Genomic DNA, 26,833 nt, shown 5'->3' with positions numbered 1-26,833 from the left:
TGAGAGTGTGCTAGATAAAAAATAAAATAGATAAGTAAAAAATAGAAGTCAAAAGTACGTAACAAGTGTAAACAAACGTGTATATCTTTGTATATCAGGCGACAGCACTAATATTGGAGGGTGAAAACAGATAAATGACACAACACGAATGTGTACCGTTACACAAAATGCATGCAAAACATTTAGCCAGGCAACTGCAACTTATATAAGAACATATATTTATTTATTATAACGACTTTCTCATTAGAAAAGAATGAAGGCTAATTCAACAATGGATTTACAAAAGTGACAGCGCTTTAGCTAATATAATAATAATTGTTCAATAAGTGTCACACAGCATTAGGGTAGTGTGTGCCAGAGAGCCCTTATACCCACCTCACTTATTTTAAACCAGTGTGGATCGGTTCTGGGCCTAAAAGTGAGTCAAGGGAATTGAAACAATTGGTCAAAAGCCTGTGTAGGCAAGTTTAGCGGTCACTTTTATGACTTACTACCGTAGTGTCTTTATATCACTGTACATATTACAACTACAACTCTGTACATACATGTGATTAGCACTATTACTCAGTAGTACTAATTTATATATTTTATACCCAGTAGTTTAATCACATGTACATTGTATATTACTATTGCATTTTACTGTTACATTTGCACTCTGGTTGGATGCCAAACCTTTTTTCGTTGTCCTGTACGTGTGCTGTAATGACAAAGACAATACATTTGAATCTAATCTAATCTAATTGCTGTGGTATAAGCAATATTGTTCGTCAAACAGTGTCGAATTTGAGCGCATACAAGTAATAGACAGCAAAGTTAGAAGATTGAATAATTGGTTGACGTAATGTATGAAAAAACTCAATTGTATATTATACTGTATTGTATTTTGAATTGATTAGGAGCATGTATTGTTGTTGTTGTTGTATTTGTCTGTATGCCATGTGAATGTCTGAGTGTATAATGTAAGTCTGTAACTGTATTTAATGTGTTATGGACCCCAGGAAGGATAGTTACAGCACTGCTGTGGCTAATGGGAAATACAAATAAACTTAAACTTAGTCGTTTTATTCATTGATATTGTTGGGGGGAAATTTTTGTTTTTATACCTCACAACATTCGTTTTTTGTGTTAGAATAAAAAGTTATTCTGGAAAGCACTGCTCATTATATGACAGTGTTGTGAAAAGGCCGCTCTGTTGATTAGTATCTGGGTCAATGGGTCTCATTCCAGAAAATGTTTCAAAGATATTGAAGTGGATTCCCAGCTTAAATTCCCTATTTACTACTTCTTTCTGCGTTGTGATTTAAACCTTTTTACAAGCTCTTGGGATCCACTCTTTGCTAAATGCAGATAACCAGTGTTTTTAACCTGGTTATTGCTTTCTGCGTACCCAGAGAGAAAAATACGGCACTGCCGTTTGAAATGAAGCGAGATCTGAACAGTTTGAAAAGAACCCGTTTTTAATGAAAATGGATTTCAAATCAGATGTTACAAAAAGAAATATTGTGCAATGAACCTGCAAGACGCATCCAATATGCCGGAAGTTTGCAGAAATTCAGACTAAATTCTCAAATAAAAAGCTCTGTCTAAAAACATGTCTCGTCTCGTCTTCGATTCTGCTGCGTCGATTTCTTCTCCTTGCTGGGTCTCTAGTGGAGAAAAAGGGTGTGTGTTCGTTTCTTGTTCCTTCCTGGGTTTTTCGGGTTGGTTTTCTCTCTCCTGGCGAGGAGTTTTGATTATATCTTATTTAGGCTCCGCCTCTAATTTTACGGCAAGCGGGCGTTTTCCAAACTCTCCTCGAGTGTTCCTATTGGAGGACACTTATTCTCAGCTCTCATTGGCTAACTCCTTATCGTGACGTTTTACACTGAATTACGTCACGATGTGGATTCTAAGTCCAAATCCTTTGATCAACTGCTCCTTTGTAAAGAAAAGACTGTCTGGCGTCTCTCAAGGCAGTTCCTTTGTATTGGACCATTTGCCTAGAGCACTAGGGTGTAAAATCACCCAGTTTATTACTCCCAGGAAGTCCAAACGAGACTATCTCTTCATTTGATCAACAGCTGCCTGTCTCAATCACTCTAGTTAAGAGCCTTGAGTCCACGCAGCTGTTTCAAATCACAGATACGTCTTGTTTGTTTTGTTGAATGAAAATGGATAGAGGCAGAGGAAGCCAGGAGAAATTGTGAATGCATTTTACCTGTCGGTGTTGTGCCATTCTGAGACCCAAGGTGTACAGTACAATAGTTGGTTTGACTGAAATCTACTACAGTTTCCCCGGTTTGGGGATTAATTATCCCCAAGATACATGTTAGTATTTTCTCAAACAAACTGTTTACAATTACCTTAACCTTACTGTTTAACCTAATTACCTCAGAGCCAAACCTTTCCAGAATCCTTCTGACTCATTTTCCATATTTGTTAGTATCATTTGCTTTCAACACCCACATTACTCCCTCCTCCACTGACCGACTATGGACCCATCTTTATTTACACAGTTCTCTATTCACTCACACCGTTTAACAATTTCCACTCATTTTGCAGGTTATATACAATGTTATCAGTTATATCAATTTCACTTCAGTCTAGGTCCGTCCCTTTATACAAAAAGATGATCGTACCATTTACCAGGTTTAGACTATACTTTATGTGTTTTTTTTATCCAAATGTGTCTGTTTTGTGCAGTTCACTCTGAAAGAAAAGACCTTACATTTCATTTACTATCTAAACATTTCTAAAAAAGGAGAGAGCTTAGCTAATGAAAAATGAAAAATTAATATGTACACGCCCTCTCCAAGGCCTATCAGTTACACTATCCCTTCCTTTGCCTATGTATATCGTTTAGGCTTCTTGATGACTCGTTGTGGTCGAGTATCTTGTTCCGGGCTTGTGCTAAGCACTGGTTCCTCTGGCTCTTCTGGTACCTTCTCCAAGTCCACAGAGGAGAAGTTATTATGTTCCAATTCATAATCCTCTCCTCTGTCTGGTTCCTGTAAAAAACCTTCATCTTCTACTGGTGGCCAATCGTGGCCCCCTCGGTCTGGCTCGCCATAATCATCCGGGTCTTCCCCATCGTTTGGGGTTAGCGCCGCCTTCACTTCGCCTTCGTGTAACGGTTGCGACGCCCCGGTTTTACCGTCAAGGTCTTGTGGTTCAGGTTCCCATTCTTGGTCCGTATTGGTTGCTTTTACACAATGAGTAACGTGAAACCACATAGGCGATCCTTCAACTTGTAAAGCCCTCTCGGTGGCTCGAACGACTTTGTATGGCCCTTCTCGTCTCGCGCCAAACCACTTGCGTCTAAATACTTTGACATAAACGTAGTCGCCTGGTATGATTTGAGGTGTAGTCTGCCTATTCACCTCCTCCCCGGTTTCATGCTCCTGTCTACTGGAGACATGAACCAGAATACTTTTGTGTATCTTTGACATGTATTTTACGTACTCACGCATGTCGTTGTCCAGGATGTCCAAACTCGGACCTTTGCCTGTCGCGCGCAAACCTGGTACTACCATGCAGCGACCTAGCATCATTTTGTGCGGTGTCAAACGCAGACCGCGAATTTCGCACGAACGACAAGCCATCAAAGCTAAAGGAAGAGCGTTTAGCCAATTCAAGCCTGTGTGTTGACAGATCTTTACCAATTTGTTTTTTAGTGTCCCGTTCATGCGTTCCACCAACCCCTGGCTCTGCGGATGATAAACGGCCCCCAATCGCTGTTTTATGCCTAAGTGTTGGAGTATTAAACGTACAGTTTTGTCGACGAACTCTTTTCCATTGTCCGACGAGATTCTGTCCATTAAACCAAAACGGGGAATTACCTCTTGGCACAGGAACTTAGCCACAGATGCTGCATCCTTGTGCCGGGTGGCGCACGCCTCCACCCACCTTGAAAAACGACAGACAACGACAAGAATATATCTCTTCTGATTAATGGGCTTAATCATGTCAATGTAATCAATTACAAGGTCTCGCATTGGGCCATTGGGCGTGGGGATATGTCCTGGTGACACACTAATCCCCTTACGTATATTGTTTTTCAAACATATTACACACCTCTGTAACACATGATCAATTTGACTGACCAAATCTGGCGCCCAAAAGCCATATTCTCTGATTTTTCTCCTTACCTCTCCTTTATGCGCATGGCAAAAGTCGTGCGCCGTGTGGATCAGCAGTCCGACCAGGCCAGCAGGAGCCACCACAAATCCACCGGCGTCGCGCCACAAACCTGAATCATCCTGACTAGCTCCCCTGGTTATCCAGAGGTTCCGTTCCACCTGACTAGCCTCCTCCTGGAAAGTCAAAACATCTTTGTAGGTTATCTTGTCCTCTAACTCAACTCCGTGTGTGATAACCAATACCTTGCCTGTTCTGTCAGCACCTGTCACTTCCTTGGCAGCTTCGTCCGCTCTTCTGTTCCCTCGAGACATCTTGGACTCGTCTGACTGATGAGCAGCACACTTGATTATCGCAACCTGCTTTGGTTTCATAATTGCTTCTAACAAACGTTTAATCTGACTACAATGTTTTATGGCGCTTCCATCGGCTTTCTTGAATCCTCTCCCTTTCCACACTGTGCCAAACAAGAAGGCGGTACCATGTGCATAGGCGGAGTCGGTTACAATATTTACAGTTCTGCCCTCTGCCATGTTACATGCTTCCGTCAGTGCGACCAATTCTGCTAACTGGGCTGAACAAGGTTGTGATAATGCTTCGGCTTTTTCTACCACAAATCCTTCGCCCTGTGACCTTACCACGGAGTAACCTGCTTTTAGTCCCTCGCCAACACGATAACAAGAGCCGTCAGTCCATAACTCCAGATCTGGACTGTCAAATGGAAATGCCTGCAAGTCTGCTCTGAGTTTAGAGTACCTCTCGACTTCGACTAAACAGTCGTGGGGCTCTCCATCTTCAGGCGTAGGGATGTCAGCTGCCGGGTTCGTTATGGAACACCTGACCAGCGTCACATCTTCCTGTTCCAAAAGTCTGTAGTAGTGTTTAATGCGAGGCATCGTCAGTGCATATTTACCGGACTCCAACAGACTCTTCAAGTCATGCCTCACCATGATATCCACTGGATATCCCATCGTAATACTTGCGGCTTTTTCGTACATCGTATACACTCCAGCCATTTCTCGGTAGCATGGAGCCATCCCCATCTCTACTTCCGAGTAGGCAATTGAGTAGTACGCCATCGGCTGTGGTCGCGCCCCCACCCCTGTGTCCTGGGCCAACACCGCACACGCCTGCTTCTGATCTGGTGAAGAAGAGACGTATAGTATGAATTTCTTGGTATAGTTAGGCAACGCCAAGGCCGGCGCCTCTAACAGTCGGGACTTGATTGTTTCGAATGCCCGTGAGCCCTCTTCGGTCCATACCACTTTACTGCTCAGTTTATCAACGCCCGTTTCTTTCAGCATCTCTCTCAATGGTTTCACTATTTCCGTATAGTTCTCGACCCACGGAGAGCTGTACCCCATTATACCCAGAAATCCCATTAGCTGTCGTACCGTCACAGGCTTGGGTGCCGTCCTTATGGCCACCAAATGTTCTTCTGAAATAGCCCGATGGCCCTGTGAAATTGTTTGTCCTAAATAGACCACTTTAGGTTTACAATATTGCAACTTTTTCAACGACACTTTATGGCCGTTTTTCGCCAACAGTTGCAACAGTATCACGGAATCGCGATGACATGTTTCCTGATCGTCCGCGCACAGTATCAGATCATCCATGTACTGAATGACCCTAGAGGTCATGACTTTATCCAACCCCTCTAAATCCTCCCTTAGGATTTTGTTGAATATGTGTGGCGAATGTTTTAGTCCCTGCGGGATCCTAGTATACTCATAATATTCATCCTTATAAGTAAACCCAAAAAAATGCTGGCACTCCTCGCTCAAGGGCACACTAAAATATGCACTACACAAATCTATAACTGTATAGTACTCGGCTTTCGACGGGATAAATGTCAATAGCACATGGGGGTCGGGGACATCGGACGGATAGTCAAGTAACACCTCGTTGATCGCTCTTAGATCGTGCACCAGCCGGTAAGAGGTATCCGGCTTCTCCACGGGTAGCAACGGCGTGTTGCTCCGGGGATCAGTTGTTTTCCGTAAGACTCCTGCAGCTAAAAGTCCTTTAATTTGTGGCTCGATTCCAGCCACTGCTTTCTCCTTCAATGGATACTGTTTCTTCCAAGGCAGGGTGGCCCCAGGTCTAAGCTCCACCTTCACAGGTTGAGCGGACTTGATTAGTCCAATGTCAGTGCTGTTCTTTGCCCACAGCGTCTCAGGCACCGCCTCCATCATGTCCTCTTGGAGGCTTGATGCATTAGGGAGTTCTCCCAGTGTCTCTTGGGATAATTGCACAGTTTGGGGATGACCCATCCCTGTGCCTTGAACCATGATCTTAATAAACCTTTTATCAGGGCTTATCCAGATCCGTTTGTTTTCTTTCATCTGTTCAAATTCTATCCCTTCAGCTTTTTTCATCATTTCGCCTATGTGTTGTTGATCACATGAGCTGATTACCTTCAAAGTCACATGGGGAACACTATCCATTATGCCGTGCTCTTTACTCAGATAGTCACTCCGTGCAATACGTAACGCTGCTCCCTGTGGCCCCAATATGATATTGGTAGCATTCAGCTGTACTTTGTCAGGTTGCACCCTCAGCCACTCCTTAGTCTGTGACGAGTCTGCATCTCTATGATACTGCAGAGTGCAGTGATAGGGGGTCTTTGGATCCCTTGCTTCAGGCATATTGGCAGTGATAAATTTCTCCCATTGTAAGGCGGGGCCAAGTAGCTCTTGGTCCAATCCCCCTAGACAATAGATCTCTGGTGGTTGACTGTCAATTCGTTGTACCATCTGATAGTACTGGTCTTCTCGTTCGGCTATCACGCAACCCTCCGCAGTACATTTAATGTCCATCCCCAGTAACCCCAGCCCATCTCGGCCGAGCAAGTTAATAGGTGTGCTCTCCGAGACCAGCACAGGGAGAGTCGCTTCCCTGCCTTGATATCTCAGAGTCACAGGTTCGGTAACAGCCGTCAGCTGGTTTATTCCCTCAAATCCAATTGTCCGTACATATCGACCGGACAAGGTTAGGTGCGTCGCGTCTTGGGGTTGTACTACCGTGTAAGCCGCGCCGGTGTCTGCCATCATCTCGACAGATTTATCATTCACCGTTACGCACACAATAGGCTCCTCCCTTAAAGACGACACTGACAGCTGACACCTCCCCATTGGACTCTCTGGGCCTCTTCATAGTGATGATTCATTTGGCCCTCTTGCTGGATTTACCGGGCCAATGTTCTCATTTCGGTCTTGGACTCGGGGTTGACCTTGGCCTTGCCAAGTTCTTTCCTGGTCTCCCTCTCCGGGTTGACAAGCCTGTCTACAGTTCCGTGAGATATGACCAGTCACCCCACACGTCCAACACACCACCACCCGTGGCTGGAATCCATTCGGATTCCGGGGTCTGCCTCCTCCTTTCGGCCGTGGTTGCCACTCTCTCGGCCTCTGTTGTTGGTCCGGCGCATAACCCTCTTGTGTTCCCACTTGAGCCCGTCTCTGTCCCTGTGGTTCCCCTTCATATCCTGTCCCATTTCTTGGTCGTGGGGCCGCCTGGACTAAGGCTTGAAGGTATTCCACTACCTTTACTGCCTCGGTTGGCTGTTGGTACATGATCTTACGTTGTTGCTCTGCATCCTTTTCCTTTGCTCTTTGCTCTTTCTTCCGATACAGTTCAACGTAATGCTCTATTTGATCTATATATAATTCCAGCGCCATCTTTGACAATGACACCACCTCGGCCAATTTCTGTCTTACCTCTATGGGGAGGCCGCTTTCAATCTTGGTTCTCAACTGGGCTTCATGCATAGGGTCAAGTCCCGCCTCCCGACCAGTTGTGTTCTTCCACGTGGAGTAGGCTTTTTGTACGTATTGCCTGGGGTGCCCTGATGTCTCCAAAGTACCAATCGGAATTTGGTCTGCGTGCAGTCTCATTGGATAGGCTTCTCGTAGGGCCGCCCACGTTACTCCCCTGTACGCTAGGAACAGGTCCGCATCATGCGCTCCAGTCCCCACATGGCCTTGCAGGCGAGCCGCCTCCAGTATCCTTTCCATGGAGTCTTTTCCCATCATGGTTGTCAATATCTTCTTGATATCCCCCATTGCCATTTCCGTGCCAACCATTACCTCCTCCAGTTTGGCAATCCAAGGATTGGCCCCATTCTCGAGGGGCGGCAATCTCTCAGTCACCTGTGTCATGTCCGACACCTTCAGGGGGTGATATTCCAGGTCCTGTCCTCTTATTATTATAGGAGCCATGCGGATAGGGGCTTGCATGTTTCTCGTCTGGGCTCTTGTCTGTCTTTTCTCTATTACACGCTCTTGTACACGCTCTTGTATCCGCATAAGGGCCTCTTGCTTCTCTCCTTTTTTGTCTTCCAGGTCCTTTTGCTTCCCCTCAATGCCAGCCCGCGTCCTCATGAACGTCTGATATTCCTCCCCCTCCGCTTGCATGGCCTCAGGGTCGGGTCTTTGTCCTGCTAGGACCGTTTGATCTTGGTCCAAGTCCATGAGCCCCCGCTCTATCTCCGTCAGATCATCTTTTATCCGTCCTATCTGTACCCCAAGTACGATGTCGATAGTCTCCAGATCCTCACCTACTCCAACCATAGTCACATGTGGTGGTATTGTGAGATCAATCTTGTGACTGTCAGGTGCTACCCCCTTGTGGCCCTGGGGTTGGGGGGAGGTAAAATGCTGGGGGGGAATGAGGTCTCGATATATAGTACGGGGCGTATGAGCTGGGGAGCTTTGGGGGTGCTCCAGCTGGTGGACAGGCTCTCTCTGGTAGTCTCTCTGGGGGTTACACTCTCTCTGAGGCTGACCATGGGCCTTCTTCACCCTTTCCCACTCTTTCTTTTCCCACTCTTTCTCTTTTAACATTGCCTCATAGCCTTCCTTATTCTTTCTCTCAGCTGCTTGTATCACTCTTGTTCGCTCTGTCTGCTCTTCTATCCTATCCCTTGGTCGTGGGGTGGTTACATATTCTCTGCCTGACCCAGTCTGGGCTGACCTGTCTGGTCGCCGTGAGGCGTCCACACCCTCTCTGTCTGACCTATTCTAGTCTGACCTATCTGGTTGCCATGAGGCGTCCACACCCCCTCTGTCTGACCTATTCCAGTCTGACCTATCTGGTTGCCTAGCTGTCAGCTGAATAGATGTCCTTGCTTGTCCCTTCTCTAGGTTCCCCAGATCATCTGTCAACTGGTAAGGGCTTATCATCTCTAACAAAGGTAGGATGGGATATATCGGCTCCCCCTTCTCACTGGCATATGGCGGGGGTGCTAAAGCTTCCTCAATTCTTTCCTGTTGGACCATAAGATAGGAAGCTGGGTTGGGTGAGGCTAACTGCACCGCACTTTGGGCAGTGACAGGTGTCGTCTCAGGGGCCTGGGGAGTTCTGGTGACCTGGACTACCCCCTCTACTGGTTTGTCTGCATCATTGCCATTTGCAACGGCCTTCCTTTCATTTTCCCTTTTCTCACCTTCCCGTCTATAAGCTTTTAAAAAGGTTGTCTCTTGCAACCTTTTCTTTGCTTTTTCCTCCTCATTACCCTGATAGGTGTATGCCTCAATTAGTGTTCCTATTTTAGCTATTAACTCCAAATCAAAAGAACCATCGACTGGCCAAAGCTCCCATCTTTTATTCCATCTTTTTGATATATAAATTGCTTTGTTCAAATAATATTCGTTACCTTTTGTCGTGTCGTGTTCATTAGCAATAATTTGTACTGGACTTTCTTCCATCCACCCAATTACGGTCGACTTACCTGCGTCGGTTTTGTCTTTTATCTTTTTATATGCGTTTAGATTGTCTCGTTTTCGCCCCATTTTTCTCTTGTCTCTTTTATCTCGTAACAATGGCAACAGGCAGAACAATAGCTTGTGTAATCCCTATCTAAGTGTAGGTGTCTATGCTTTTGTGACTATCTCCTACTCGGACAGCCAATAGTGGCACTGTGGGCCCTTCCTATTCTCTCCTGTCCCTTGTTCAGTTGAAATTACTATTCTTACCTGATTTGTGGTGTTCCGCGTGTCCAATCGAACTGCTGTAGATCAGAGCACACAATGACAACAGTTCTTGTTAATTTATCAACCGGACTTGTACTTTACTCTGTCTTTTTAATCAAATTCCTGAGAGGTTCCTTTCATTCACTGTACGAGTATCTTTTTTACTTTCCTCATACACTCTTAAACATGAGACAATTGTAATTGATACATGTGTGTGATACCACCCGTTTCTACTCCCTGTTTTTCTTCTCGTTCGATCTCTGTCAACAAACTGGGTTCCTATGTTTCGAATTTCCGCTCTCCTTTACTTCCGCTTGGTTCTGCTCCAATTCTGATACCCCTCGGAAAACAAAAACATCATGATTAATATAGTTGCATTCATTTTTTCACATTCTTTTTCATTATTCAGTACCACACCCCCCAGGGGACACCTGTCACCCAGACACGTGTCCCCCAGAGGTAATCTAAAGAATGCCACAGACGCCGCGCCACGCACGCCGTGAGGTGTCGACCCTGTTTACTGAAGAGACCTTGACAGCCCCTCCACAGCGGCCTAAACCCACCTCACCACAGGTACACAGCAGACAGCATCCCGGCAACCTCTCCCGTGCTCCAGGCCAGTATCCCCAGAGTCCAGTGCCCTGCCGGACGGCCATGCATAGCCGACCAGACCCAACACCGAACCCCGGGTACACCGCCCCACATCACACAGCCACTCCAAACGTACCTACTATGGGGAAAAAAAACACAATTGTACACACAATCCTATCCCGTCAATTGCAACGCACGGTCGTCCAGGAACGTCCCCCGCCCCACACCCACACGCACGCCCCGGCCCTCCCACTCCCCAACCCTGAATGTCCACCACCCAGATCAGAGAATAGTCGCCAGCGCGGACGCCGGGCACCACGGCTTTATCGGAACGCCCACACCTACCCTGCCACCCTCCGCGCCAACCTTCATCACCATCATCGCATACGCAGGCGCAACCGAGCGGTGTGGGTCCCCAGACGCAGAACCAGCCGCGCCGAGAGTCTTGAACACGTACGTCACACACACCCTGATAACATTCACACAAACTACTATAACCGCAAACATCACCACAGCACACAGCAAATACTTAGCAATTGTCCATCCTATGTAACCTAACCAACTTTGGCCCCAGCCCTCCCACGAGTCCTCCTGCGTGGGCTGCATCTCCCTAGTAATATTCTTCAAATGCTCTATAACCTCCTGTATGCCGCCTATGTCATTTTCGGGGATAAATGTGCAGCATTCCTGACCAATCAATGCACACGTGCCTCTTGAACTCGCCAACAGGAAGTCCAAACCCGTCCTTGACTGCAGCTCCATCAGTCTTAAGGACCGTAACTCTTGAGCCTCCAGGGCCATACCTCTCGCGGTCGTAGCCGTCATATCCTCAAACACGCGAGCTAGATGGTCTAGTTCACCCATGTTTGCATACGTCCCCCACCAGGGAAACGCCACCCTGAAAAAGTGGTCCGCATCTATAAACCTCCTCCTCCTTGACTTGGGAATCGTCGGCAAAACATCTGACACCCTCATAGCTGGCACCAAATACCCCAACGCACACCTACCCCTCCACTTAATAGGCAACGCTGCGTAAGCATACTCACCACAAATCCAAAACGCCCCCCTAGGGGCCGGCGCCTCCGAATTCTTACCCCATATTCCACTCTCACCCTTGCAGCCGTCCAAATATCCCACGTCCTTACCACCTGACTTCCCCTCTACGCACATCTCAAACCCAGCCACCCTAAACGCCACTGGAATGGGGCTAGTGTCCTTAAGACCCCCATAACCCACTGCCTTATTCGACCCCTGTTCCCGGCCCAAATACCTCAACATCCTATCATGACCCACCCCGTCGCATAGGCCGAGCAGAGGCTCGTCCCTCAACACATTGGCATGACACTTCGTTAAGGGGTGTGCAATCAAGGGAAGACCTGCGTCGCCTGCTAGCGGGGCTAAGCCACACACATAACAATCCGACCTATTGGCTACCTTAGCCACAGTCCTCGCCATCCCCAAAAACAGATTACCGTGATGGTCTGGCTGCGACCTCCTACCCACTACCACCACCTCTGGCTGTTCAGGTCGCAGATATGGATCATACATTATAGTACCGATCAACACACATAACCAAATCATTGCCACGGCACACCCCCGAAGCACCCGCCTACTACTGTCTCTCAAACCAGGAACCATGTTTGTCTGTTCCGTCCTCCTCTTCCTCCCTCCGTCACCGGCGCGTATCCTAATATGTCCTGCAATCCCCACAAACAACAACACAACTTTATAACCGAACATACCCTCAGTCTACTGACATGAAGACCCCAACCTAAACACAACACCAGGACATGTAGAAAAGGCCGCAACGTAGCCGCCCACCGGCCAAGAGAGAACCAGGCCAGAGGGAAAACATGTAACTCCATGTCGGTCTACAGACGGAAGAGGGGGGAGGGTGGAGAGAGGCACAGCAAGTGGGGCACAGGATGGAGCGGGGGGGGGGGGGGGGGGAACGGGAGAGAGGAGGGAGCAAGAGAAAAGGAGGGGGGGTTTGAAGGATCATCAGGAAAGTGGGGGGGGGGGGGGGTTCAAAAGAAAATCAAGAGAAGGGGGGGGGGGTTCAAAGGAACATCAGGGAAGTGGGGGGGGGGGGGGGGTTCAAAGGAACAGCAGGGAAGTGGGGGGGGGGGGGGGGTTCAAAGGAACAGCAGGGAAGTGGGGGGGGGGGGGGTTTCAAAGGAAAATCAAGAGAAGGGGGGGGGGGGGGGGGGTTCAAAGGAAAATCAAGAAAAGGGGGGGGGGTGGGGTTCAAAGGAACATCAAGAGAAGGGGGGGGGGGGGGGTGGGGTTCAAAGGAACATCAGGGAAGTGGGGGAGGGGGGGGGGGGGGGGTTGGGTTTCGCAGTCCCGAACAGACCTGTTCCAAACCATAAAACACATTTACCATACTCTGCACTGCCCCAACGTCTCCTATGGAGAAGGAGGGAGAGAGAGAGAACAGCAAGAAAGCTAGAAAAAGAGAAAAGAGGGAGAGAGAGAGGAAGACGAGGAGAGAGGAAAGGAAGGAGAGGAGAGAGGAGGAGAGGAAGGAGAGGAGAGAGGAGAGAGGAGGAGAGGAAGGGGAGGAAGGGGAGGAAGGGGAGGAGAGGAAGGAAAGGAGAAAGGAGAGAGGAGGAGGAAGAGAGGAGGAAGGGGAGGAGAGAGGAGAGGAGGAAGGGGAGGAAAGAGGAGAGGAGGAAGGGGAGGAGAGAGGGGAGGAGAGAGGAGAGGAGGAAGGGGAGGAGAGAGGGGAGGAGAGAGGAGAGGAGGAAGGGGAGGAGAGAGGGGAGGAGAGAGGAGAGGAGGAAGGGGAGGAGAGAGGGGAGGAGAGAGGAGAGGAGGAAGGGGAGGAGAGAGGAGAGGAGGAAGGGGAGGAGAGAGGGGAGGAGAGAGAGAGGAGAGGAGGAAGGGGAGGAGAGAGGGGAGGAGAGAGGAGAGGAGGAAGGGGAGGAGAGAGGGGAGGAGAGAGGAGAGGAGGAAGGGGAGGAGAGAGGGGAGGAGAGAGGAGAGGAGGAAGGGGAGGAGAGAGGGGAGGAGAGAGGAGAGGAGGAAGGGGAGGAGAGAGGGGAGGAGAGAGGAGAGGAGGAAGGGGAGGAGAGAGGGGAGGAGAGAGGAGAGGAGGAAGGGGAGGAGAGAGGGGAGGAGAGAGGAGAGGAGGAAGGGGAGGAGAGAGGGGAGGAGAGAGGAGAGGAGGAAGGGGAGGAAAGAGGGGAGGAGAGAGGAGAGGAGGAAGGGGAGGAGAGAGGGGAGGAGAGAGGAGAGGAGGAAGGGGAGGAGAGAGGGGAGGAGAGAGGAGAGGAGGAAGGGGAGGAGAGGAGGAAGGGGAGAAAGAGAGAGAGAGAGACACTACACACATCTGATCGCTTTATAGCCACACATGACACGCTGCTTAGGACGGGAGTTCCAATGCCTCTACCGCCCCCCAGTGCACATCACCGTACACTCCATTTTAACACGGCCGCCTCTCCCAGGTTGACTCTGACGCCATCTAGTGCTCTCTTACCCACGTCCTAATTAATTTCAGTCTCACCCGCCTCACACACACAATGTCCCTTCTCACAAGCGCGCATGCGCGCACTCTGAAGCGGCCCACTCATTCACCATGCATCCTGCATACGTTCAAACTTTCAGCCAATACTCCGTAAACATTAGCCCACACCGCAACTCACACAGCTCATTCATCACAAACGACCATTCAGTTACACTGCAATATCGCCTCAATTACAACATACAGTATTAAACCCCTATCGCCCCATTCACAACATACAGTATTAAACCGTCTCAGGCGAGCCACGACGAGCTATCGTTTGTAGCATGTTGCTAAGTGAGCCACGACAAGCTATTGTTTGTAGCATGTAGCTTTAACCTAGCCGTGCGCTATGATACGTACGAGCTTTGACGAGAACGCGCTTCCCCTCCACGCATAGTTGAGTGGCGCAGTGGATATTGCGTGCACCAGGTTCAACACTAAAAACCGTTCTCAGTCATATTCTAAGTGCCAATTTACAGATTTAATCCATATACATCACACATGTTCAACATAACCATAAGTCCTTTCACTCATACACAAACATCATACACCAACAAATGTTTAACCATAGCTTGCAACATTATTATTATGGTCCCTGACGCGCGCGGTATAACTCCACATCCCGTCAACAACCACTGGGCATATCTTACCCTCCGTACTTTAGACAGTGTTTAAGTTTACCATATCGTTTCCTATAGCTTTTTAATCGACTCTTCATTAAGTACTATCATGTTACAGCCTATCGCCGCAACATACGAGTCCTCTTTAAGTACTATTCTAATGTTACAGCCTATCGTTGCAACACACGAGTCCTCTTTAAGTACTATTCTAATGTTACAGCCTATCGTTGTTTAAATTTAACACGCCCGGCGGTGCTCAAGGTTAAACTAGACTCTATTTGTGCTCCATCTCTACTGTAGAAAATACTACGCACATGTGCTAAAGCCAATACTGTAAGGCGTACAACGCACATGTTTACCTTGCTTAACCCTGAGCACAAACCTAGACATTGTCTCTAAATACTTCCATACCTTTTTTTACTGTTCCGACCTCCAGCGGCGTCCCGTTTATTGTGCTAAAATTCTACTGTAGAACGTACTACGCAAGATTGTGCTTAAAACCATTACTGTAAGGTATACGACGCACAGTGTGGTTAAAATCCTGCTTACAGGACCTATAACACACACACAGCCTAGAGCCGCCATCCTTTGGTCAGAACATTCCATTTAATATCTAATTACAGTCATATTTTTAGCAACCCCCCGTTGGTTCGAATAGAGCCCCCATTTTTATCATCACACTCACCTCTTAGCGACTCCAGTCACTTGAAGACGGATCGATTGATCAGTTGATTCCCCGTTTGACCGTTCGTGAAGAAAGCGAAGAGAGGAAAAAAAATAATAACTTTTCTTTGTTGTGATGAAGAAAAAAAAAAACGAGCACGTCGATTCTTTGTCACGGCACCACAATGAAGTGGATTCCCAGCTTAAATTCCCTATTTACTACTTCTTTCTGCGTTGTGATTTAAACCTTTTTACAAGCTCTTGGGATCCACTCTTTGCTAAATGCAGATAACCAGTGTTTTTAACCTGGTTATTGCTTTCTGCGTACCCAGAGAGAAAAATACGGCACTGCCGTTTGAAATGAAGCGAGATCTGAACAGTTTGAAAAGAACCCGTTTTTAATGAAAATGGATTTCAAATCAGATGTTACAAAAGAAATATTGTGCAATGAACCTGCAAGACGCATCCAATATGCCGGAAGTTTGCAGAAATTCAGACTAAATTCTCAAATAAAAAGCTCTGTCTAAAAACATGTCTCGTCTCGTCTTCGATTCTGCTGCGTCGATTTCTTCTCCTTGCTGGGTCTCTAGTGGAGAAAAAGGGTGTGTGTTCGTTTCTTGTTCCTTCCTGGGTTTTTCGGGTTGGTTTTCTCTCTCCTGGCGAGGAGTTTTGATTATATCTTATTTAGGCTCCGCCTCTAATTTTACGGCAAGCGGGCGTTTTCCAAACTCTCCTCGAGTGTTCCTATTGGAGGACACTTATTCTCAGCTCTCATTGGCTAACTCCTTATCGTGACGTTTTACACTGAATTACGTCACGATGTGGATTCTAAGTCCAAATCCTTTGATCAACTGCTCCTTTGTAAAGAAAAGACTGTCTGGCGTCTCTCAAGGCAGTTCCTTTGTATTGGACCATTTGCCTAGAGCACTAGGGTGTAAAATCACCCAGTTTATTACTCCCAGGAAGTCCAAACGAGACTATCTCTTCATTTGATCAACAGCTGCCTGTCTCAATCACTCTAGTTAAGAGCCTTGAGTCCACGCAGCTGTTTCAAATCACAGATACGTCTTGTTTGTTTTGTTGAATGAAAATGGATAGAGGCAGAGGAAGCCAGGAGAAATTGTGAATGCATTTTACCTGTCGGTGTTGTGCCATTCTGAGACCCAAGGTGTACAGTACAATAGTTGGTTTGACTGAAATCTACTACAATATATTCTGGAAGACTTATCTTGGAACCACTGAGACATAATCTATGACAAGTATACTCTGAGTCCTGAACGTGCTGGTAATATGTCTTAAGTGGCTGAAAAGGTTGCACAAATTATATTATCTGATATCTGCTTGGAGAATGGCATTCTGTCTTCAAAAGCGCGTTCCCGTTCAGCTCATTTGCATACAAAACAACGCCTCCATAGCTCCTTATAAGGCAACTGGTGACGCAGCTGTGTGAAATGGATCGGCGGAAGTGCTTTGCGAGTCTTGCGAGCCGCGTGATTACGAAACCTAGCGTCAGTCAGTGCCAATCAGAGAGCGTCTCCGAGAAATGCGGCTAGGTTTCATAATCACGCTTGCGCCCATTAAAACTAGATTAGATGAATGTATTGGCATCATATACAGCTCGCGGTACACACCTGCCGCAGCGCGCGTGCACACACGCGCGCGCAGTACTGTATATGAATGAATGAATGACATATAATATATATAGCCTACGGCGGGCGTAATGAATGAACGCAGTATGGCTTATTATTCCATAATTAAGCCTATAGGCTACTGTTCATTCGTAGGCGCACACAAGACTTGTTATGGAATATTAATGCAGTCTATTTCCACCGATTAGCTTTAGTTCTTATTTATTTATCCACTGTCATTTCAGTGTTGGTGTTACGAAGGATCAGATTAAACCGAATATATATATTTATTGATTGATATATATTGCATAATATTTGTATATCGTCTGATATCCCTTGTGTATTCTTTGTACATATACACGGAATATCCCTTTAACCTAGTACAGACCATAATATTTCGTTCTCCTATTGGACAGCGGTCCCCTAGGCGCCACTGCCATACCCCCAAGGCCTAGTTCAAAGTCACCGCCAAAGACATGCCTGCACATGAACGGCTCTGCGCAAGAATACGAGACAGGAATAAGGCTGGTACTAGTTTGTTCGCCTAACGTATAAATATGGCGCAGGTGAATACAGAAGTAGTTCGAGTTACCCAAGTGAAGCCTCACCCACGATACAACGTGCGGTGAAGTAGGGCCCGTTTGGCCCCAAATAGAGCATTGAGACCGCGTGCGAATTGATAACTGAAGTATCAGAGTTTAACGCTGTACCGTCGAGTTCGACCTATTCTATTAATTCAGTAATAGTCTATTTATGTATAGTGTATCGTGCGGCTACCGTTCTACAGTGACCAGCATCACCAACGTTTCCTCGTACCAGCTAGTGTGCTTATCCAGGCTGGGCAGCTTACCCTGGCGCCTTCACCCGAGGAGCCCTAGACGAGGACCGTGTGGACATGTACACTGGATAATCTACCCGACGACTACATAGCCCTTTTCGGCTGGATTATATTTGCTTTGGTCCTGTAACTGATGGAGCGGAGAATCGTCTACACCCACAATTGTGTGGGATTTACCCTGTGAGGAGCATCGTCAAGCCCGCCTCTAGGACGCCCGAGGCTGGCTAGTTTTCTTCAATGCGGAGCTGCATACCGGAGAATAGCTGCTGCTTTCGTCGGCCGATCAAGGGAGTAATGTACCGTCTCCCGTAGCAGGAGCTTATTGAGTCCCCGTTGATCCAGACTTTGCTACCGACAAATCCTCTCCCCTTGCTGGCCTACAACCGGAGGGACCCTACCAGTATCTCCCGCTGCCTTACTAGTGTACCATAGATATAATTCCTAAGATACAGGTGGTATTCATTATCCCCTGCGTAATATGATAATGGACTTATGCTATTGATTTACTCACGCACATTCTTCGCCTTATAAGCGCGACTCTACGTAAAGTATTGTAATATACTATCATTGCTGCTAATAAATATTATTATAACCCAGATTTGTGTGGAACCGTGTCATTGTGGAGGTGTTCATATCATATACCTGTGTACTGTATGGCCAGTAGTAATGTACATAAGACAGTAGTGGTTTAATGATACCATACTTATTAATACAGTCAGGGAATTGAACCCCTCAGTTACAGTTGGTGTCAGACCCGGTGCCAATATTTTTTTTTTTTTTTTTGGTCAATCAAAGTCAACTATCCAAATTCTTAGTCGGGGACAGCCCTAGTGGGCACTGATGTCAACAACAACACTACTGAAGCTAGCACGGCACTCTGTGAGAATTCGTTTTCTACCCTCAAGAACGTCTTTACAGAACATCGCAAGGCCAATTTAATTCAGTTGGCATTTGAGAAGGCCTTAACAAAAAAGTTCAGGAATGAGTGGAGGGGCAGTGTTTTAAGAAGATTTCACTCTGTCCCCAAACGCCGCTTGCCGCTCTACTAATGTTGGTGAGTAGCCTGTGGAGGAATTTTGTTTGCTTTTTTATGCACCTTATTTTTGTCAGTTCAGTTCAGTTTGTCAGTGAATTCAGAAGTGTTGAATAAATGGAGACTTTTCAAAGATATAGAATAGAATAGAATAGAAATGTATTATCCTGAGGGAAATTTGACACTGCAAATCACTCAACATTAAACATTTAGACAGAACAAGTCACGAATAAGAATAACAAAACAAATGGCCTAAGAATAGAATAAAATGAAATAGAATAAAAATAGAATAAAAGATACAGTAAATAAATACAGTAAAAATATACTGAAGTCTACAGTAGGTGTAATATTGCCCAGTGCTGTTTCAAAAGTAAGAGTCCAGGAAGATGGTAACTGTCACTCTGTGCTCAGTGATGCAGTGAGGCACAGTGATGCATTGTATAGTCTGATGGCTGTCGGAATGACACACACGACATACAGATAGACAGTACTGCTACATCTATACATTTATGACATACCAGATTTGCAAATACAGTACTGTTTGTGATACAAAAAGTGTCCAGAAAAAGAGTGTATATACATTTGACATAGAAACTGTACATTGGAGGAGGTTGGGTAGGTGGGGTTGGGTGGGTGGGGCTGTACATTGGAGGTGGGGGGGGGGGGGGGGGGGGTTGGGTAGGGGGGACACACACACACTGTACACTGTACATTGGAATACTGACAAAGCCATACTTGGTTTTTACTGTACAACTGGGTTAGGACATTTGTAGGGGCCAGTTTCGAATTGCAGTCTCCCGTAGGTGTTCTTTGAGAGTGTTTTTGAAAGTGGGTAGTGATTCACATTCCTTTACAGCTTTGGGCAGGGCGTTCCACATTGATGTGGCATAATTGCGAAACGTGTTTAGTCCCTTGTTTGAGCCGAATCTGGGTTTAACATGATTTGTGGAGCTCCCTCTGGTGTTGTGATCGTGGTATTCACTGACCTTTGGGAAGTATTTTGACATGTACATGGGTACCTTGGTCGTGTATCTTGTAGACCAGGCCCATTGCAAGTTGCTGTACTCTGTCGTCTACTCTAAGCCATCCTAGGTTGGCAAAGTGGGCAGGGGTGAGGTGGGTTCTAGGAGTCAGGTCAAGCAGTAGTCTGACTAGTTTGTTTTGAGATGTTTGTAATTTGGTTTTTAGTGCCTTTGAGGTGCTTTGGTACCATGAGGTGCAAGCATAGTCGTAGTACCCTTGAATGAGTGCTCCTGCCAGAGTCTTCAGGGTATTCTTGTTTACCAGAGAGGAGATCCGGTACAAGAATCGAGTTCGTTGGTTGACTTTTTTATTACATTGGATGCCATTTTGTCACAGGAAAGATTAGCCTCTAGGATGGAACCCAGGTAGGTAATTTCATCTTTCCTTGTGACAATATTGTCACCCACTGTAACTGAGAAGCCGTCGGTCTTGCTGAGTTTGTTATTTGAACCGAAGAGAATGGACTCTGTTTTGCCCATGTGTAATGATAGTTTGTTGTCGGCGAGCCATATGCAGATTTTGTCTAGTTCCGAGCTGAGGGTTTTTTCAACCTGTAACTTGTTCTTGTCAGAGACCAGCAGGGCTGAGTCGTCCGCAAACAGGAACAAGTTGCAGTCACAAGCTGACGACATGTCATTTGCATAAATTAGGAACAGTAGCGGTCCTAGTATGCTTCCTTGTGGAACACCACAGTTCACTGTGAGGGGGCGGGGGGATAGGACATGTCAAAATACTTCCCAAAGGTAAGTGAATACCACGATCACAACACCAGAGGGAGCTCCACAAATCATGTTAAACCCAGATTCGGCTCAAACAAGGGACTAAACACGTTTCGCAATTATGCCACATCAATGTGGAACGCCCTACCCAAAGCTGTAAAGGAATGTGAATCACTACCCACTTTCAAAACCACTCTCAAAGAACACCTACGGGAGACTGCAATTCGAAACTGGCCCCTGCAAATGTCCTAACCCAACCCCCTCCAATGTACAGTAAATGACCAAGTATGGCTTTGTCAATATTCCAATGTACAGTTTTGCTGTTACGGTGTACATCATATATTATGATGAATTGAAAATGGGGGACCCTGATGTAAACAAGACGAAAGTCTTTCTCTGGTCTGCATCCCCTTAACAATTGTATGTATTGAGCTGTACTGTACTGTACCAATTCTGCAATCTGTTAATAAAGTTTTCAATCAATCAATCAATCAGATATGTCCACCCTGTCATGGACATAATACATTACTGTTAAATATGTTTTCATTGCAATATTAATATGAAAATTACTTTTTCTGAAAGGTATGTCCCTTTTCCTGAACAGGGTTATTTGTTTGCTTTAAATGATAAATAACATATTTTTATGTAAACCATCTGTTTTTAAAGAAACGCATACAATTCGCACATATATATTTTATAATTAGGAGAAAACTGTAATATTTGGATGCAGTTTTCTTATTTGCATATTATTGCCCCCCACAGATCTGCGGAATATGATCCTTGTGATGAAATCTCTCTCTCTCTCGGCCCAACCTCACAGTCCGTTGGGTTCCTGTTAGTCACGTGATGACGGGGCTGGGAGACACCTCCTGACTGACTCCCCTCTCCGTCCGTCCACGGTCCCTCTCTCTCTCTGCAGAGAGACTGTCTGTCTCCTCGCTCGGCTATTATTATTATTATTATTATTATTATTATTATTATTATTATTATTGAAGATGGCGGATTCCGACAGGGACCCGGCCCCTGCACCGGAGCAGCAACACACCGACTTCCAGGAGATAGAAGACGGGGACGATCTCTTCCCCGAACAACCGGCAGCAACCCAAGAGGTGAGAGAGAGAGAGAGAGAGAGAGAGAGAGAGAGAGAGAGAGAGAGAGAGAGAGAGAGTCAGGGAGAGAGTCAGAGAGAGAGAGAGAGAGAGAGAGAGAGAGAGAGAGAGAGAGGGAGAGTCAGAGAGAGAGCGTCAGAGAGAGAGAGAGAGAGAGAGGGAGAGTCAGAGAGAGGGGGAGAGAGGGAGAGAGTCAGAGAGAGGGAGAGGGAGAGAGAGGATGTCTCTCCCTGGGCGTGATGCTTTCAATTGACATCATTCATGGTACTGAACTTGGGGAGTTCAACTGTGTTGATTAATGTCTAACAGTGTCTAACACGCATGCGTTCGTATTTATTCATACGATAATCAGCAGATATCGAGTGTCTAACACCACGGATGCGTTCGTATTTATATGAATAAATACGAGCGCATGCGTGTTAGACACGCGATATATCTGCTGATTATCATTAATCAACAACACAGTCGCATTTACATTACAATGGAGCGTCGCAATAATAATAGATTCTGGCTCAGTAACCTGGAAGCCGAGAAGACACAGGAGGCAGGTGTTCCATAGGACCGTGTTTGCGCAGAGAAACCGCAGAATCGCGCTGGCCAAATGCCTGGTAGGTGTCGTTGCCTATAATAAGCCATATGCTCATCATGGGTTCATTTTTGCACAATGCTTCCCCACAGTGCAGCTTGTGTGTAACCGTTAACACACATGTCAGATCTTGTGGTATTATTATGTATACATTATATATGTACCTAGAAGTTACATTTCTCAATCATCCTCCCATCATCCTACAGCCTTCACTGGTCTCTACTGACTGACTGACTGACTGACTGACTGACTGGAATTTGTCCAGTGTATATTATTGTCCTTTTCCGGCTTGTGTCAAGCCAGGTGACGGTCACAGGTGTGACACAACATTGGTTGGGGCGGCATGCCAGGCAGAAACCATACCTCCACTTCAGCCAAGTCAGGGTTGCTGTGTGTACAACACCCTGGCTCAGGACCCGAGAGTGGGTCGTTACAGGAAGATACACATGGGTCTCTCCAGTCCAAAGACATTAGATTAGATTAAAATGTATTGTCATTTGTCATCATCATACAGCACAAGTACAGTACAACAAAAAAGTTTGCCATCCAACCAGAGTGCAAATGTAACAGTAAAGTGCAATAGTAATATACAATGTACAGGTGATTAAACTGGGTATGAAATATATCAATGAGTACTACTGAGTGTAGTGCTAATGAGATGTATACAGAGTTGTAATAATATGTACAGTGATACAGGTATAAAGACAGTAGTAGTAGTCATACTGGCCAGCAGCGTAACTAGTTAGAGTAGGTAAGGGATATGTACAGATATAGTATCTACAGACATGTAAAAGGATTATGTGCATGTACAGACAGATGTGGATAGATATATACATGGTAAGAACAAGCTATCATACAGAGTTATATGGGTTATATGCAGGTGTATTTGTAGGTAATGGTATATAGAAGGATTATATATGCAGGTACCAGTTTGATGCCAGTTCTATTGAAGCCTGTATCAAAATTCAAAATATACAAGCTATCTGAGGAAATATATACGTCACCAACCAATATATCAAACGTTAGCCAGTTATCAAATTGCAGATGATCCTGACATCCGAGGTAATAATATTAATAACCCGTTTAAATGACTGAACTGAAAGTTTCCACACTTGGCACCGATGTGCGTTCTTCTCGCTCTACATAAGTGACGTGACGTGACAACCCTTCCCTTTTTTTCTTTTTATATTTAGTTTCCCTGTGTTAGTTTGGCTCAGGCTACCTGATGGCCCACAAAACCAGTTTGGTGTCACAAGAAAAGTAACGATAATGATGATTCTCCCTGGAGAAATGACGTGAAAGTCGTCCAGCTGCTCTAAAGCGGTATCAACTGTCTTGTGAGGCCCAGAGCACAGAGGGTGTCTTTCTTTTTTGCTTACTGAACGGCACTCTGTTGGCTTTATTGTATGATGGGGAAGTTGAACATTGGGAGCCACTGTGTGCCAACAGTGTTATTCATACCAAATGGAAAGGCACCAGTCTGTTCATTACAAGTGAAGGTGGATCTCTGCTAGATCACTAAAAACAGAACAAAACAAACATCGGCGGTCGGTGGCACCGATTTCATTATTTTGACTTATCGTCATGGGAGCACCATTCTGGGTCTCAAACCGTGGTTTAAGAAACACTGCCCGTGGCTACTCAAAGGTGAACTATGCCGTTTTCGGAGGAGGGGGATTTGTTTGCAGAGCCTGCAAAAGACATTATTATTGGATAATTGGATAATAATAATAATTATTATTATTGGCAAAAGGATTATTCTATCTAATCCCTTTTACTACCACACTACAGAAGGTTAACCCTTTCACTACCACACCACAGAAGGTTAACCCTTTTACTACCACACTACAGAAGGTTAACCTTTCACTACCACACTACAGAAGGTTAACCTTTCACTACCACACTACAAAAGGTTAACCTTTCACTACCACACTACAGAAGGTTAACCTTTCACTACCACACTACAGACGGTTAACCCTTTCACTACCACACTACAGAAGGTTAACCTTTCACTACCACACTACAGAAGGTTAACCTTTCACTACCACACTACAGAAGGTGAACCCTTTCACTACCACACTACAGAAGGTTAACCTTTCACTACCACACTACAGAAGGTTAACCTTTCACTACCACACTACAGACGGTTAACCCTTTCACTACCACACTACAGAAGGTTAACTCTTTCACTGCCACACTACAGAAGGTTAACCCTTTAACTACCACACTACAGACGGTTAACCCTTTCACTACCACACTACAGAAGGTTAACCTTTCACTACCACACTACAGAAGGTTAACCTTTCACTACCACACTACATAAGGTTAACCTTTCACTACCACACTACAGAAGGTTAACCTTTCACTACCACACTACAGAAGGTTAACCTTTCACTACCACACTACAGAAGGTGAACCCTTTCACTACCACACTACCGACGGTTAACCTTTCACTACCACACTACAGAAGGTTAATCTTTCACTACCACACTACAGAAGGTTAACCTTTCACTACCACACTACAGACAGTTAACCCTTTCACTACCACACTACAGAAGGTTAACTCTTTCACTGCCACACTACAGAAGGTTAACCCTTTAACTACCACACTACAGACGGTTAACCCTTTCACTACCACACTACAGAAGGTTAACCTTTCACTACCACACTACAGAAGGTTAACCTTTCACTACCACACTACAGAAGGTTAACCTTTCACTACCACACTACAGAAGTAGAGCTGCCGCGATAACCGCATTACCGCGGTATCGCTGTTGCATCACGCCCACCGCAGAGTTGGGCTGAATACCGCATCACAGCTGTTTTTTATAAAAATAATAAAGTAGCGCCCAGACGTTGGGCTTGCGGCTCTGCAGATATACCCTACTTGGTTCCAAGCGACCCTATTGGGTAGAAGTGGTACCAGAAAAGTCATGTGAAACATTGCAGACCACCGATTGGTCAGAAGAGAGACACGTCACACGTTGGAGTCTCTGAACAAAAACAGAAAGCCGCCATCTTTACTGCCTCGCTAAGGATGTATTTCATTCAGGATTTGTTTGCGACAGCACCAACTGCAATAAACAAAAAAGGATGGATTCACTGTGTATTCTGCCTCATTTATTGATGAAACAAAACCGACATCAACCCAATTTACCACCGAGCGGAGAGTTTAGTGTCACAACAAGATCGCTGATGTGTTAAGTTGGTTGTTGTTATTAGCCTAATACTAACGTCAGCAGATATACACGAGAGGTAACGTTAAACCCGGGTTGCTTGGTAGAATAGATACAATGAGAGGTAACGTTAGCTTTAGCAGAATAGACACAACGAGAGTCTGGTTAATGTTGTTATTGATTGATTGATTGAAACTGTGTTAAACTCTGGCTTGCTGCAAGCCCTCGGACATGGCTATGCCCACGGAGCTTTCAGTGTACACAAGCGGCCCCGCCTGCATCCCCACATGGAGACAAACGGAGTAGTACCTGGCTGCAGTGGAAAAGGAACGAAGTACCAGGTACCTAAAGCGTGTCGAGTCGAGTAGGTACTATGCAGTGGAAAAGCGCCATTAGACTAGAGGCAGGCTATAAGAGTAGACTACTAAAAAAAAAAAAAATGCATTCAATTTTTTTTTTTTTTTTTTGTGCGCACTGTGCGGTAATAACCGCGGCGGTAGGAAATATTTCGCAAATTTGTGCGGTAAGGAAAATATCAATACCGCGGCAGCTCTATACAGAAGGTTAACCTTTCACTACCACACTACAGAAGGTGAACCCTTTCACTACCACACTACCGACGGTTAACCTTTCACTACCACACTACAGAAGGTTAATCTTTCACTACCACACTACAGAAGGTTAACCTTTCACTACCACACTACAGAAGGTTAACCTTTCACTACCACACTACAGGAGGTTAACCCTTTCACTACCACACTACAGAAGGTTAACCTTTCACTACCACACTACAGAAGGTTAACCTTTCACTACCACACTACAGACAGTTAACCCTTTCACTACCACACTACAGAAGGTTAACCTTTCACTACCACACTACAGAAGGTTAACCTTTCACTACCACACTACAGAAGGTTAACCTTTCACTACCACACTACAGACAGTTAACCCTTTCACTACCACACTACAGAAGGTTAACCTTTCACTACCACACTACATAAGGTTAACTTTTTCACTACCACACTACAGAAGGTTCACCTTTCACTACCACACTACAGAAGGTTAACCCTTTCACTACCACACTACATAAGGTTAACTTTTTCACTACCACACTACAGAAGGTTAACCTTTCACTACCACACTACAGAAGGTTAACCCTTTCACTACCACACTACAGAAGGTTAACCTTTCACTACCACACTTCACTACCACACTACAGAAGGTTAACCCCCCCCTCCTAATAGACAGTCT

General features: G+C 45.9%; 1 protein-coding gene across 1 annotated transcript in view; it reads left to right on the top strand.

Annotated features, from left to right (window-relative positions):
- Positions 1–21,587: 21,587 nt before the first annotated feature.
- The window catches only part of snx2 (sorting nexin 2), a 139,606-nt gene continuing 134,360 nt past the window's right edge, over positions 21,588–26,833 (top strand). The window contains exon 1 of the mRNA XM_084323160.1: positions 21,588–21,820. Coding sequence (XP_084179286.1) covers positions 21,707–21,820 — 114 coding nt within the window. The 5' untranslated portion in view covers positions 21,588–21,706. The remainder of the gene's footprint in view (positions 21,821–26,833) is intronic.

The sequence above is a fragment of the Notolepis coatsorum genome (assembly GCF_963971535.1).
Source record: "Notolepis coatsorum genome assembly, chromosome: 10".
Taxonomy (NCBI): Eukaryota; Metazoa; Chordata; class Actinopteri; order Aulopiformes; family Paralepididae; genus Notolepis; species Notolepis coatsorum.
Note: the sequence above shows the minus strand (reverse complement) of the source record. Positions and strands in the feature narration are given on the sequence as shown.